This window comes from Taudactylus pleione, unplaced genomic scaffold (genome assembly GCF_031769625.1).
Source record: "Taudactylus pleione unplaced genomic scaffold, aTauple2 ptg001956l, whole genome shotgun sequence".
NCBI lineage: Eukaryota > Metazoa > Chordata > Amphibia > Anura > Myobatrachidae > Taudactylus > Taudactylus pleione.
The window spans coordinates 2,173,056-2,189,307 of NW_028286352.1; the positions used below are offsets into that span (position 1 = coordinate 2,173,056).

At 45.1% G+C, this 16,252-nt stretch overlaps 1 protein-coding gene across 16 annotated transcripts in view; it reads left to right on the forward strand.

Annotated features, from left to right (window-relative positions):
- Positions 1-16,252, forward strand: part of GPHN (gephyrin) — a 383,133-nt gene that overhangs the window by 133,054 nt on the left and 233,827 nt on the right. For all 16 annotated transcript variants that reach the window (XM_088465315.1, XM_088465310.1, XM_088465314.1 and 13 more), the window contains exons 3-4: positions 7,930-7,987; positions 15,453-15,545. In XM_088465315.1, the coding sequence (XP_088321441.1) occupies positions 7,930-7,987; positions 15,453-15,545 (151 nt within the window). The remainder of the gene's footprint in view (positions 1-7,929; positions 7,988-15,452; positions 15,546-16,252) is intronic.

The window sequence follows — 16,252 nt, forward strand, 5'->3', positions numbered from 1 at the left end:
ACTTTGGCTCTGATAGAGCCAAAATCACTCCGGGGCTTGCGGCAGCGAGACCCTACCGCAGGGTCTCGTCGCAAGCCCGATGGTCGCGATGGTCTTGACCATCGCGACCATCATCATTGACGCTCGCATAAGCTGTGGGTGGTAACCCACAGCTATGCGAGCGTCCAGGAGGATGCACCAAAAAAACGCCCTGATTCAGAGCGGGCACTCGTTCAGAGCGTCGGGCTCTGAATCAGGCCCAGAGCCCACAAAACCTGCACCCAGCTGTAGTGAGCCAGATGGGAAGTCGAAAACCTTGCCCCAAATGTATTGACCCCACCTTTCCTTCCTATGATCAGGGGATATCTTCCTATCATTTAAGCTCTGGATTTCTGTCTGGGATCTTGTCTGTAAAACAGTAATATCCCCCCCCCTTTTTTTTGTAATCCTAAAATACTGTAAATGTTAAATATGCTTGTGTGCTGTAGATTTTTAGGTGCTGCTGAGGTTATGTAAATGTAGCTTTGTTTTAACTGACAGGTAGTTGCCAGCACTTGTAATCTTAGTATCCAGACTGGTATCCGGGCTATAGATAGACCGTTAAAAGGTCGACAATGTCTAGATAGACACCAGATGTTAGACGGGCAATAGGTCGACAGGGTCAAAAGGTCGACACATAAATATTGGATACACAAATGATCAACACCTTTTTTTATTTTTTAGGGTTAGGAATGGGTACTTACTGGAGGGTTAGGGTTAGTCAATGGAAGGGATGGTTACAGTCAGTCACCCTGATGGTTAGGGTTAGGCACCAGGAGGGAGGGTTAGGCTTAGGCACTAAGGGGAGGGTTAGGGTGAAGATTAGGGTTAGAAAACATAACAATTAAAATGTGTCAACCTTTTTACCCTGTCGACCATTAGTGTGTTGACCGTTTGTCCCTGTCGACCTTTTGTCTAACATCTGGTGTCTATGTAGACATTGTCGACCATTTAATTGTCTTATCTTTTATACCACAACCTCCAGACCGCAGAACTGTGATTAATCGTGGTTCTACAATTGTTATTTCCACTTGATGACTGTACAAACTTATTCGTGTCTTAGGATAGAATTGCACGAGGACCAGCCACGGACATTTAATGGATCCAATGCAATCAGTGATAACTTTTTGACACCACAAATAAGGGAATCCAATGATCTGTTGAAAAGAAACAGATGGTTCTGCGGCCAGTAATCCTCTGCAAATCTGTGAGTTATTTGATTCATTTCAAAGTAAACTTGGCTTTTCCGGCTCTTCAATTGAGTTTAGGGAAATTGGAGCTTACCATAAAGAGCTTAGCATGCACAGCTAGATAAGGGTTTCAGGAAATTCAGAGATGCTCTTTTCATTCTGACAACCTAAGCGTTCTCCGAGATCCCAGAAGCCCAGAGAACGCACAGAAGTCTGTCTCAGACATTATTTCATTATGCTCAACAAATAAAAGTTGTAAAACAGATCAGCAGCTCCACCTCAAAGATTACAGAAACAGCGCATAAAGGAGAGAGTTCTATTACCCTGATCTATATTAGAGAGGACACATATAAGTCATAACACACTTTTCACTATTGTTTTGTGCCTTTTACACAATACTTGTTCAGCTTTCCGAAGCAATCATTAAATAAACATTTATTACACTTCATTCTTCCACTACATTGATTGCATATTTCATTCCTCACAAGGCATGCTACTGTCTCTTTCTGCCAGGTTCTACAGCTGCCTGATACCGTATGGAAGGTGTATGGCCTACAGTGCGCTCAGTACACACTCTGCCATACAGATGTGTCCTCATACACCTAGCCTCAATACGCCACGCAGCACGGCTTGCCTAATGTGAGTGAGCCGCCTGGTCCCGTGCTAGATGTAATGTGCTGCGACTAGGACGCACCAGCAGACTGTGCTGAGTAATGTGATATGTGACACCTGTATATCTGTGTGCACCTGAGTCTGTATATAGGAGTCTGTGCTGATTAATGTGATATGTGACACCTGTATATCTGTGTGCACCTGAGTCTGTATATAGGAGACTGTGCTGAGTAATGTGATATGTGACACCTGAGTCTGTATATAGGAGTCTGTGCTGATTAATGTGATATGTGACACCTGTATATATGTGTGCACCTGAGTCTGTATATAGGAGACTGTGCTGAGTAATGTGATATGTGACACTTGTATATCTGTGTGCACCTGAGTCTGTATATAGGAGTCTGTGCTGATTAATGTGATATGTGACACCTGTATATCTGTGTGCACCTGAGTCTGTATATAGGAGACTGTGCTGAGTAATGTGATATGTGACACCTGAGTCTGTATATAGGAGTCTGTGCTTATTAATGTGATATGTGACACCTGTATATATGTGTGCACCTGAGTCTGTATATAGGAGTCTGTGCTGATTAATGTGATATGTGACACCTGTATATCTGTGTGCACCTGAGTCTGTATATAGGAGACTGTGCTGAGTAATGTGATATGTGACACCTGAGTCTGTATATAGGAGTCTGTGCTTATTAATGTGATATGTGACACCTGTATATATGTGTGCACCTGAGTGTGTATATAGTAGACTGTGCGGAGAAATGTGATATGTGACACCTGTATATCTGTGTGCTGAGTCTGTATATAGGAGACTCCTATATACAGACTCAGGTGCACACAGATATACAAGTGTCACATATCACATTAATCAGCACAGTCTCCTATATAAAGACTCAGGTGCACACAGATATACAAGTGTCACATATCACATTACTCAGCACAGTCTCCCATATACAGACTCAGGTGTACACAGATATACAGGTGTCAAATATCACATTAATCAGCACAGTCTCCTATATACAGACTCAAGAGCACACAGATATACAGGTGTCACATCACATTACTCAGCACAGTCTCCTATATACAGACTCAGGAGCACACATATATACAGGTGTCACATATCACATTACTCAGCACAGACTCAGGAGCACACAGATATACAAGTGTCACATATCACATTACTCAGTACAGTCTCCTATATACAGACTCAGGAGCACACAGATATACAAGTGTCACATATCACATTACTCAGTACAGTCTCCTATATACAGACTCACACACAGATATACAGGTGTCACATATCACATTACTCAGCACAGTCTCCTATATACAGACTCAGGAGCACACAGATATACAGGTGTCACATATCACAGTAATCAGCACAGTCTCCCATATACAGACTCAGGTGTACAGAGATATACAGGTGTCACATATCACAGTAATCAGCACAGTCTCCTATATACAGACTCAGGTGCACACAGATATACAGGTGTCACATATCACAGTAATCAGCACAGTCTCCTATATACAGACTCAGGAGTACACAGATATACAGGTGTTACATATCACAGTAATCAGCACAGTCTCCTATATACAGACTCAGGTGCACACAGATATGCAAGTGTCACATATCACATTAATCAGCACAGTCTCCTGTATACAGTCAGGAGCACACAGATATACAGGTGTCACATATCACAGTAATCAGCACAGTCTCCTATATACAGACTCAGGTGCACACAGATATACAGGTGTCACATATCACATTACTCAGCACAGCCTATATACAGACTCAGGAGCACACAGATATATAGGTGTCACATATCACAGTAATCAGCACAGTCTCCTATATACAGACTCAGGAGCACACAGATATACAGGTGTTACATATCACAGTAATCAGCACAGTCTCCTATATACAGACTCAGGTGCACACAGATATACAAGTGTCACATATCACATTAATCAGCACAGTCTCCTATATACAGACTCAGGAGCACACAGATATACAAGTGTCAAATATCATATTAATCCGTGCAGTCTGCTGAAGCAGTTTGTTGCATCTGATCGCAACTAATGTTGCATTTTAGGTGAAGAAGATGCAAAAAAAGAAGATTGGCGTCGGGAGTTTTGCGTCGCATGGCATGTTGAGGCTAGGTGTGCGAGGACACATCTGTACTTCATGATGGCTGTGGCTGACATCCTTAGATCCTTGTGGGACACATTGGGGCTGATCGGAGTTGGATGCAAGCTGGCTGCGATTACACCTGTATTGCGTGCAAAAAGCTAAAGGCCTGTTACTGAGCTGGAGGCAGAGTCAGTCCATTAGTTAAGACCCAGCTCATCTCAGGCTGCAGACACTTGTCGCGGTTAAAACAATATCCATTGCCTCCCTTTCTCTTTGTCTGGGAAATGGGCGTTCCTGGGTTTCCAGCTGGATGGCTACCTTGTGAATGCACACAAGAGACCTGTTTAGCAGGAGTGTCGTGGCCATCTAGCCAGACTTCCGTACTGCTATGAGGTATGGCCGTCGTGCCAGGACGCCTGTTTACGATGGATCACTTGCACACAGCATGAAGCCGTACGGATACTCGCAGATGTGTCCTAGTCATTTCAGTCACATCTCCGCATTCAACCAATTAGGCGCAGCTAGATTGTAACACGTAGGCAATTGGCAGTGACTGTTTACTTACGCAACTGAAGGGTATGCGCGGATTCCACCCACGGTATCTACGCTACGGCGGAGCGAATGACTCCTGCCCAGCCCTGCCGGAAAATCACACAGCAGCCCTGTCTGTAACTTTTGCTCCTCTGCGGCACATACCTCCTAGGAGCCAGTAATTAACAGTAAAATGTGCCTGTGCTTAAATTTTATTTATAAACTTTAACAATATCCCTGTAATAATTAAATTCATTTTTATTTTCAATGAAACTTTTTTTTTTTTTTTTCATTAAATTACCTTCAATTGTTGGGTTTTTAGCCAGATTTTTTTTTCTACAATTTTAGTAGCTCTTCAGAGGGTTTCATGTTTCTAAAGTAGCTCACACCTCAATTAACGTTGGAGACCACTGGTCTAGGCTGTAGTCAACATAATGTATCCCTGATTTTCTTCTATGTTAGCCTCATACTGTCCATTCATTTCATGGTTTTCCATATCTGTGCAGATCTATATGCTATATTACTTTCTTTTCATGTTGCTTTTTTATTTTATTTTTAAATGTAAAGTCCGCAATAAGATCTGGCGCGGATGCCTCTTTCATATGTGTAGTGCCTATGTTCAGCAGCAGATGATAGATGCAATTGAAATTCTCCATATAATTCCCGACGTCGAGAGTTGAGGAGATTTCAGCCTCAGGAAACACAGTTAACAGTCTCAATTTCCAGACATCGAGGGCTTCAAAAGGACGATATTGGCGACCCCCACAGTGTTTGCAGCAATACAAAGAATTCAAAGGGTTTTTTTCATCTAACCTTTTAAGAAAAGTGAATCTTTCAAGTTTATCATTTCAGTCTGTCTCTGTGAAATGGTTTTCTCTAGATGCGATATTTCAGAGATGCTGTGTCTGTCGGTAATGTCTGAGTTCTGATGTTACAGGCCATGATACCTACTGTTTAGTGAAGTATAGAGGAATGTGTTTATACCTTAAAAGGAGACCTTGCTCTCTAATAATTTGGAATTAATATCTGTCTTTGGAGTATTTAATTTAGTACTCATTGAAGGCTGTAATCAGAACTAACGATCCAGAGCTTAATGTAGTGGACTTGTAACTTTGGCGGTCTGGTGTCACTGCAGCCTGAACTGAACTTTATCCATTGGACACAGGAGGTTTAATATAAACCAATGGTGTATTATTTACTGTGTGTTCAGTGAACTTACTGTCAGCACTTGTCAAAACAGAGATGTACTTACAGTCCTGGGTCTAGGAAGGCAGCAGGATGTGAGCTGTGCTATGGTGATTCTGTTTTGGGGAAATGCATAGCATACATTCTAGCACCCTGCACCTGTCACGACCCGTGCAGTTCCTCTTTCTGGCCTGGGGTGTCGCTCTCTGCTCTGGTGTTTCTAGCACACTCTGGTCTGTATCTCAGCAGTTTGTTGCATCAGCGGAGTATGCTAGAAGCACGAGAGCAGAGAGCGACACCCCAGGGAGGAAAGAGGAACTGCACGGGTTGTGACAGGCGCGAGGTGCTAGACTCAACACTAATAATGCCCACAACATCCCCAGATAAATGTTTGGTGGTGATAAAACACAGGTCTCCGTACAGCCACTGTGCTGTCACTTGTGAAAGCCGGGATCATTACTGGTGATTGCAGGCACTGATTTCTGGAAGCCAGTGACATTTCACTAACAGGAACAAGGGCAACTTATCACCAGTGGTAGTGCTGGTAATGGACGTTATGCACACTGTGGTTGGAAGCTAATTAGAAGAGTCCAGCAGGGGGACAGCTTAGTGACGGCTTTTCACACCAGTCATCAGGGCCAAGTTTGAGTGTTACACTAGGCACCATGTGTTGGAGTTTTTTTTTTTGCACAAGCCACTGTGATTAGTTTGACAGTGGCAGTGAGGGAGGACCGAAGAGCAGAGGGCCCGATTCAGGTTGGATCGCAAGACTGTGTTCGCACGCAGCCAGCCGATGTTTGCATTCTGCGCATTCGTATAAGATGCAGTGCGCGAACCGACCACTGTGATCAGGAAACGATTGCAGTGAGCACGAAGAGTCCTCACACAGTGCTCGAAAGGAAGTGACTTTATGAGGGTTGTCGGGGAGAACTGCAGGCGTGCCTGGGCATTTAAACGCCGTTACAGGGATGTGCATAATTAAGCCCCTGTGATGGCATACACTGGCAAAGGTCTAGATGGCCACAGGAAGTTTAGCCGTTTCTGCGGTAGGGTCAGGTCAACCACAACTGTGCGGATGGTTCTGTTGTTACTCGATGGTACCGATGTTTTTGCTGACTTGCGGATGCAAGTCATGGGAAGTGCACGGCATTATACAGTGATGGGCGTCTTGGTATAGTGCTGCGGCTGCTGTGTGATTGCATTCATTAGCATATTTCCACCGCGAGCGAGGTGTGTGAGAACCAACCTGAATCCAGCCCAAAGGGCACTAGGAATGGAGTTCTTTTTATTTAAATGTTTGCAGTGTCCCATCTGGGAGATCCCTGCGGTGATGTGTGGGTGGCTTGATGCTGCAAATTGCTACCTTGGGACCCCAGTTACAGCATTGGGGGATGGGGGTCACCATGGATCAATTCACTGCGATGGGATCATTAAGCCCCTGGGCTATATACTTTTTTTAGGAACAAAACTGACCTGGCTGTGATCGGGTCTTGTCCTGCTTTTAGTGTGAGCGATTGTGTGCCTCAGTATTGCACTGTGGCGTAGCACGCACTTTAATGCACACTCCGAGAAATGTAATAGTGCGCATAAACAACATTTCTACATGTAACAAAGACAGCCCCCGGTCCCCACATTCTATGAGGTTAATACAACTGCGGGTGATGGCTGCGATGTGCTGTCAAAACGGCATTAGAACAACCGCAACGGCACACCAAATTGTGGTGGGGGGAGGTGCATACTAAAGTACACAATCTCAGGGCTACCAAAAGTGTGGCATTGCTTTCAAGTGAATTGACCTATTAAGGATTGATAAAAGCCGGTATGAGGCTGTACCCAACATTATTTTAGGAGAATGGTGCTTAAGATAGCATCTAGCACCTTTATAAGTAGCACAAATAATGCAATGTTTGCTTGTAATACTTGTATGCAATTGCTACTCAGATACTTGCACTGATGTTTTTGTTGTTGTGGGGGTAGGGGGAGTCACATAGTCTATTATACAGTATCACTGAATTATCCCATTGACACTTGTGTACTCATTTTCCTGAATGACCGAAGGCAACATTTACCCAATAAATAATGACATCAACTAAATTGTGTCCTTTATACACTACTTGTTACTTGTGTTGCTTTTCGTGTGCCGATTGTCCTATCAAGAGAAGAACGACATTATTCCTGTGGTTATGTGCATGAGTCTGTTATCGCCCCTCTCCTGACTGTCAAATGTAATGAGATTTATGTCTCCAATTTTAGATTGGGCGGGACTATATCTGCGTATAAGATCGTGCCAGATGAAATAGAAGATATTAAGGTATTGTATGATTAATACTAATAAAACATCAATTTATGCCATAAATGACTGTAACTTATTCTAAATTGTGAAGGAAAACATTTTATTTTATTTGCCCCCTCCCCCAATTCTTACTATATCCGAAGTCTGTGTGACAAGTGACTCTACAGGCTCAGCTTTGGCATATCATCATGTTCTTTATATGGTTGTTGTACTTCTAGGAGAATATTATTGTTTACATACTTTATATTGTTTTTATATATTTACATGCAGTCCTCCAGCTGCTGTGGAACTACGCATCCCAGCATGCTCTGCCACAGTTTTAGTATGCTCTAATAGCAAAGCTGTGGCAGGGCATGCTGGGATGTGTAGTTACACAGCAGCTGTTTAGATGTTTGAAAGTGAAGGAAACCACCAAATCTCATGACTTGATACAGTAGTTTCTTGCAACATACATTGTCATTTGCGGTCAATTCGGAATAAAGCAATAGACCATTTTGGAATAATTATTTATTCAAAATCAGAACATTTAAAAATACGAGGATAATTGTACAAATCCCATTTTTTGTTTTTACATTGAAACGGGCCTGTTGTATATATTGCAGTGCAGCAATATTAACGCCAGGAGGCAGAAACCTAAAATGTTTAATATATCCAATTATCAGTTGCACCAGGTCCTGTCAGGCTCTGCTTGTGCGAAGCATCTTTTTCCCAAAAAAAATACGTGTTAGGGCCGTATTCAATTAGAAGCGAAAAGCCGTTTTCCGCGAAAAGTATCGCCGATTGTGTCTTTTCGCCAGGTCGGAACTTATCTCCATATTCAATTTTAGCCAGTTTTTGCATACGCGGAAACTCAGTACCATGCAATAGGCGAAAAAGAATCGCCTCTGAATAGCAGGAGAAAAGGACAACTGTTTAAAATATAAATCCCTGAAAAAAGCTTAAGAGCAACTGCATCAAAAAATTTCAGGGAAAAACGTAAGAACACCCCAAAAAAGTACTTTCATTTTGGGGGCGAAAAGCACAAAGTGGTGGGATAAATTAAAAAACTAGCGAATTAAAGTTCTGGGGGTGCTCTAGGAAGGGGCCAAGTATTTTTGGGATTGCAGGTGCTTGTATGCAGAAGGAAATTCACTTTTACTAAAATTTCACTTTACAGACATAAAAAGATGCCAGCACCCATTTTCAAGTACCCCAAACTTGCCAGGACTACTTATTTTCACACAAAAATACTGCTTTATGCCATTCTTCACCACTTGTGCAAAGACTTTAATTAGAGGCTATTGAACCAACTTAAGTACCCCAAACAGTTTTATTAGGACTAATCGGGCACTACTACATTGATCCCCAAAGTTTCTGCCTCTTTTTGGTGGGTTCAGGCTGATTTCCCCTATTCTGACACCGCTTTCCGCCTGTTCTGACTTCGCGTGTCGCCGTTTTGGGGTCTTTTGGAATTGAATACGGCGAATAGCGGGGACGCACACTATAAGTTTCCATGTCCAAAAGACGAGATGTAGGCGAAAAGTCCGGCAGGCGGAACTTTATCGCGGATGTAAAACTAATTGAATCTGGCCCTTAGTTGCAAACTGATGAATCGGCCTTCTTCACAAGACTGCACTGAGTAATTTGCTATGTAACACTTGTATATCTGTGTACAAATGAGTTTGAGGGGTTGATGTACCAAGCTGTGGAGAAGTGGATCAGTGAAGAAGTTGCCCACAGCAACCAAGCAGCTTCTACCGATCATTTATCAAGTGCATTCTATAAAATAATAGGTAGAAGCTGATTCACTTCTCTCTTCTCACTGCTTGAAACACCAACCCCTGGGTCTGTATACGGTCCTACAATGCAGTGGCCGTGGCTTTATTCCCACACCAAGATGCGTTGTGCTTCATATACAGACCCAGTCTCACACAGATATACACGTGCCGCCTGTCGTACTTTCCCCCTACATCACATATTTTAGCAGCGGAAACTTATCGCGCGCGTACCCGCGAATCACCCTATTCAATTCCAAAAGATGCGAAAACGCAAACCGGCGAATGCAAACCAGGCAAAAAGTGCTGACAGAATTGGGGAAATCAGCTTGACACCCCCTATAAAAGATGCAGTAACATTGGGGATCAGTGGCGTTTCTAGAGAGGAGAGGGGCCGTGTGCAGTGTCCGACACGGGCCCCCTTTTCTTCCGGCCGGCAGCGCACTGAGCTGTGTGCAGCCAGTGCCGAAGTTATAGACTCTGGGCACTAGAGTGTGCCCAGAGTCTATAGTGTATGCACAGGTCACCGGGAAAATGGCAGCGGTGGCCATTTTCCCTGTACTGCGCAAACGATGGGAAAGTGGCCGCCGTGGTCATTTTCCAGGCGTTTAACAGCGCCGGACCCCCGCACTGACGTGGGACTCCGGAGAGGTAAGTAATATTATGGGTGCAGGGTGTGCGGTGCGGGGCCCCCCTGGACCCAGGGGCCCGTGTTCCTCGCACACCCTGCACCCATTATAGATACGCCCCTGTTGGGGATCAATGTAGATGTGTCTGAATAGCCCTACTAAAGCTATTTGGGGTACTTAAGGTGTGTCAATTTCTTCTAATTAGCGTCTTTGCACAAGTGGTGGAGAATAGCATTAAGCTGTAGTTTTGGGTGTAAATAAGTACCCTGTCAATTTTGTGGTACTTGAAAATGGGTGCAAGCATGATTTAAAGTCGCTAAAGCAAAGTTTAAAAAAACGCACCTGAAGCACGCACCTGCAACCAAAAAAATGACCTCACCCCTACTTGCAGACCCCCCAAAAGTCTATTTTTCTAGTTAATGGTTTGTATCCCCACTTTGCACTTTTTCGCCTCCATTTTCGAAGTGCTTTTTTGGGGTGTTCTTCACCTTTTTTTATTTTTTTATTTTATTTTTACGCAGTCACTTTTAGGGGCCTGTCCCAAGGGTACTGAGTGGTTTCCGCACCTTTCCATCCCAAAATAGAGATTTTGCACTTTTTTTCTCCACCTAATCAGAGGCGAATCTTTTTTGATTATTACATTGCATTGCGTTTTTGCGTACGTGAAAAGTGTTTGCAATTGAATACGGAGATAAGTTTCAGCCCGGCGAAAAGTCGCAGTCGGTGATATTTTTTGCGAATTGGACTTTTCACAGCTAATTGAATACGGGCCTGAATGCGGCTATTTGGCACAATTTGAAGATGGGTGTATTTGGTCACATCTAAGTATTTAGTATTTAGTGTTCATTCTAGCACCCTGCATTTGTCACAAGCTGTGCAGTTCCTCTTTCCTGCCTGGGGTGTCACTCTCTGCTCTGGCTGTGATAGGTGCAGGGTGCTAGTTTGAACACTAAGGGCCCAATGTAATAGGGTGAGCGTTTAGTAAATGTGAGAGTAAACTCTCACATTTTTAAACTCGACCAATGTAATAGAGTCCGAGAATATGAAAACTCGCATGTATTTCAGGCTCAAAAAACTCTCACAATTTAAACTCTCCAGATGTTTTCCCATTTTGAAAATACAACTCGACCAATGTGATAGTGTGAAAGTTTACTGCTAAACTCTCACCTTATCACATTTGGCACTAAGTATTTAAAGATGGTCCAAAGCTACCAGTGTCCTATGTGAAATAAAGAGCGATGGGCATTTAATTCTGCCATATGTTGAATTATTTGCTCTTTTTTTCCATGACTGAGCACCATGACAGTGCCAGCATTCCTATACTGATACTATGGGACTCTAAGGTCCATTTTTAGTACAAAATAAGCATATTAGTGTTTTGTGCATGGCCACGAAAAACAGCGTATCCCTGCTTTCAAAAGAAACTTTTTGCATGTGTCTGACTTGAGCTCCGTGCATCTGGCGAGGCAGATAGAGTTGCAGAAACACCTGTCCGGATGCATTGCCCCTAGATTAATGATCCGTGCTTATGTTGGGTGCCCTCAGTCTGGATCTTTGCAGAGTGTGAAAATGATATCATCTCTAAGGATATGATAGACTGGACTGGTTACACTTGAACAGGGAAGACTGCAGTGTAGCCCTTTCATAGCCGAGCTTCCTAGGAGCATTGTGCCTTCAAAAATAAAAAAACGTTCTGTCCTGAAAGCACTAGGGCAGCATATTTTCCTGTCCTAGCAAACCCATAGCAGCAATAAGCTTCATGGGTGTGCTGGCATTTGTAGAACTGCAAGTGCCAGCGTACCCATGGCGGCCAGTGAACTATGGGTCTCATTCAGACCCGCTCGCGAGCGCAGGACGCTCGCAAGCGGGTTGATGGTACCCAAATCCGCATGCGCGAGACCCGGCGAGTGACGGGGTAGCCGTCGCTCGGGGTCTCGCACCAAAGGGGGCGTGCTGTCGATGGTGAGTGACAGCACGCCCCCTTTGGTGGGCGTGCTGGGGGCGTGGCTGCCAGGCAGAGGCGTTCCCATGGGAACGCCTACCGTCTGTGTTCGGCCCCACTGACATCACTAGTGATGTCAGTGGGAGTGATTTTGGCTCTGATAGAGCCAAAATCACTCCAGGGCTTGCGGCAGCGAGACCCTACCGCAGGGTCTCGTCGCAAGCCCGATGGTCGCGATGGTCTTGACCATCGCGACCATCATCATGGACGCTCGCATAAGCTGTGGGTGGTAACCCACAGCTATGCGAGCGTCCAAGAGGCCGCTCCAAGTTTAGGTAGGAGGGCCCTGATTCAGAGCGAGCGCTCTGGTTAGAGCGTCCGGCTCTGCATCAGGCCCTATGATCTCTGATGCTGGTATCACTATGTGGTGGGGGCACAATTATTATGTGAAACGTGTTGGGGGCACAATTATTATGTGAATCTAATGGGTACCTGAGGGCGCCTCAAAATAAGTATAAAGCTGAAGATGAGTGTTAGCACCACTATCTGGCATTGCTGATTGGCTGTTTCTGCATACACACACCCCCAGCTACAGTAATAGCCATTTCTTAACTTAATGCAACTATATAGAGGCACGCACACATTTTACTCATTGTCGTTCTGTTTTGCCAACTTTTGTTAAATATGGCATCTACTGTAACTTTTTGTATACTTTTTGCATACGGAAGTATCCATATAAATCTATCCTCCGTGCGCTACAAGCCGTGTTACACATAACGCGTGAGTGCTGTTGGACTCGGCGAGCATCTTTTCATGTGTCTTATTGACACTGCGATGCGAATAGGATGCACGAGCAGCTTCTGCTGATTAAATTGATATGCCTATGTTCTGCGTGTGAGTGACTGCGGCTGTATCTGCATGCAAAATGCTCTGTTACAGTATCTGCGGCTGTGACACTATAACGTAGCGTATCACATGCAGATACAGCCGCAGTTGTACGCAGAATATAGACATGCTGCATATCATTGTAATCAGCAGAAGCTGCTTGTGCATCATATTCACATCGCTTAGCGAATAAGAAGCTGATTGTGTGTGCTAATCGCATCGTAGTGAGATTAAGGTGCACTTGTAGAGGAAAAGTCGCACGGAAAGACGCTCTGCGCTACCGAGTCACGCCTTGGCATGGTGCGACTAGAAGGGCTGGACACATCTGTATGCCTGACTTTTATGTATGCTGCCATTGTGCCCCATACAACTCGCTCTCTTGAGGACGTAGTTATACATAGCACGCTGTTTATTTACAGTTTATGTATTGTGTGTGGCACAATTGCTAATGTTACTGCATTGGGTGTACCTCATGATGTTACACTTTATACAAATGCCTCCAACTTAATGAGCCCCTATATGTCCTCCAACATGTCCAATGTATAGATCAACTGACATGTTACTTCCACCATGAGTTGCTGCTTTGGGATGTTACCGGTTTACTTTGCTGTGCTACTTTGTCCTGCTCGTGACGAAAATGACTTTTGCCTGTTATATGAGAGGAAATGTCATAGTTTCAGAATCAGAACAGTCGCAGCTAAGAATTAAGCTGAGTACACACTTTGAGATCCGTATTACGATATTGGAACAATATATCTCTCGCTGAGCGCATACCGTCTATGCCCGATCGCGTGTGCTCGTGGTTTGTTCCTCGCATTGTCCCATGTGCTGTGCTGCACTGCAGATGGGATGTTGCGATGAAAGGTATACAATCGGAAAACCGGCTGCCTTAATACCGGCAGCCGGCTTCCTGACTGTCATATCCCGGCAAGGGTGAAATGCCGGGCGTCTAGATGTAGACGCCTGACATTTCCCCGACACCGGGAGAACGGCGCACGGCATCCCGATCGAAGGGATGCCGGGCGCTGTGAGCGGACAGCCGCTTGGGGTAGAGTTAGGTTTAGGGCACCCGGGGGGACTTAGGGTTAGGCATCTCCCAGGAGGGTTAGGGTTAGGCATCTCCCGGGAGGGTTAGGGTTAGGCTAGGGGGAGGGAGGGTTAGGCCCCCCCAGGGGGGGACTTAGGGTTAGGCACCCCCCCGGGGGACTTAGGTTTAGGCAGTGGGGAAGGGGGGCTTAGGGTTAGGCACTTGGGGGGGAGGTTAGGTTTAGGCACCCCTAAGGAGGGTTAGGTTAGTATATACTTACCTTAGCGACTATCGGGATTTCCAGCGCTGTCGGGCTTCCGCTGCCGGGCTCTGCTCATCTGTCGGCCAGGCAGTATTTCATACCGATTCCCGATGAATAACACGTGGAACAACACCGTGCCGCTGTACACTGCATCATGCATTGTGTACAGTTGGCGTGATGTATCGCTTCCAACGCATTGTCCCGCCGGCTGGGTACACAATCGCATAGTGGGCCTGATTAAGAGATGGACGGAATTGCAGAGCCGCACACAGGGGACTGTGCAGTTCCGTCCATCTAAAATGCTGATACATCAGGAGGTGTCTGTAGGAACCGACACCTCCTTGCTGCATCTGCGATCCCGGCACTGCGACCTAGGTCACAGTCTGGGATCACCATCGCAACCATCGGTTGCGAAGCTGAAGCTTACTGCAGTCTGACCGGGTCCTGGTCACTTGCGAGGCCAGGATATCTGCATCCGCTGATGCAGACCCTGTCCTTGCCCCTCCCGGTCAATGGGGGCGTCGCGCCCCTGTTTCCGTGAACACTCGTGCTGAAACTTGTTGGCTGAGGGTCTGCAAGCAAGATCGCAGGACCCTTTATGCACATGTGCAGACCACAAAACATCGTAGATGTGCACTAGCCATCGGGCTAACGTACATCTCTGAATCAGGCCCAGTGTGTACCCAGCTTTCGTTGCACTAACATTTGTAGTTACGGATCCGGAAATTGAGCAAGGTTCCTCTGCTTTCGGACACACAAGCTGTTGCATCTGCTGATTTTAACTTTACTAATTCACTAAAAAATTGTGGAAACATTTCAGGATTCACTTCGAGCAGTGTCTTATATTTCAACTTTTGAACTGTGCAGTTTACACCGTTGTATTTCAGCCAGACTCATTGCCATTACAGCTTATATAAGTATGCAGAATTTAACTTTTATCTTTTCCAACAAGTTGCCCTCCCTGACATTGATCTCTCTTGCCAGGAATCATTAATAGACTGGTGCGATGAAAAAGAACTTAACCTGATTCTAACAACAGGAGGAACTGGGTTTGCCCCAAGGGATGTCACACCAGAGGTGAGATATTCATTAAGTCTATTTTATATGCAATTAGAGCACGTTTGCAGAATGTATCTAAATTGTTATCTAAATCAATCATCTGTTAAATACGGACTTAAAGGGCCTTATGTAATAGCCCGTGAGATGCACGAGCACAATTCTGCTGAGTTAATCCAAACCACTGGAGCTTTAACAATATGGGCTAAATCTGAGTACACACTGAGCGATATATCGACCGTTCAATTGAACAGCCGATATATTGAGACCGAGTTTGGGAGAGAGTACCCCCGATATGTCGCATCTGCACCACTTCAGGTGGTGGGTATATCTGCAGATATATCGGCGCATCTTGCTGTGTGTACAGGGTTCATCCGACTGCCTGTACACTTGCTGCAGGGACCGCCGGTGACTGACATCTCAGCTGGGCGGGCAAATTCATATGCCCGTCCAGTAGTGATGTCAGCCCCGACACATCGAGCAGCCGATCGGTAAGGTAACTGTGTATAACTAACCTGATCGGCTGCTCTGTGCACAGCGGTGGGTCGGCAGAGAGGATCTGCCTGATGTGTACCCACCTTAACTTGTTGGAATCACACACTTGCCTGCTACGTGCAGGCTATTACATAAGGACCGTAGCCTGGTACTAGGTGCTGTAGAAGATGACACAATGAAATCTAAAGCCCGGACAGAAGCTGTGGATTGCTGAGCTTCATATCGGCCTTATA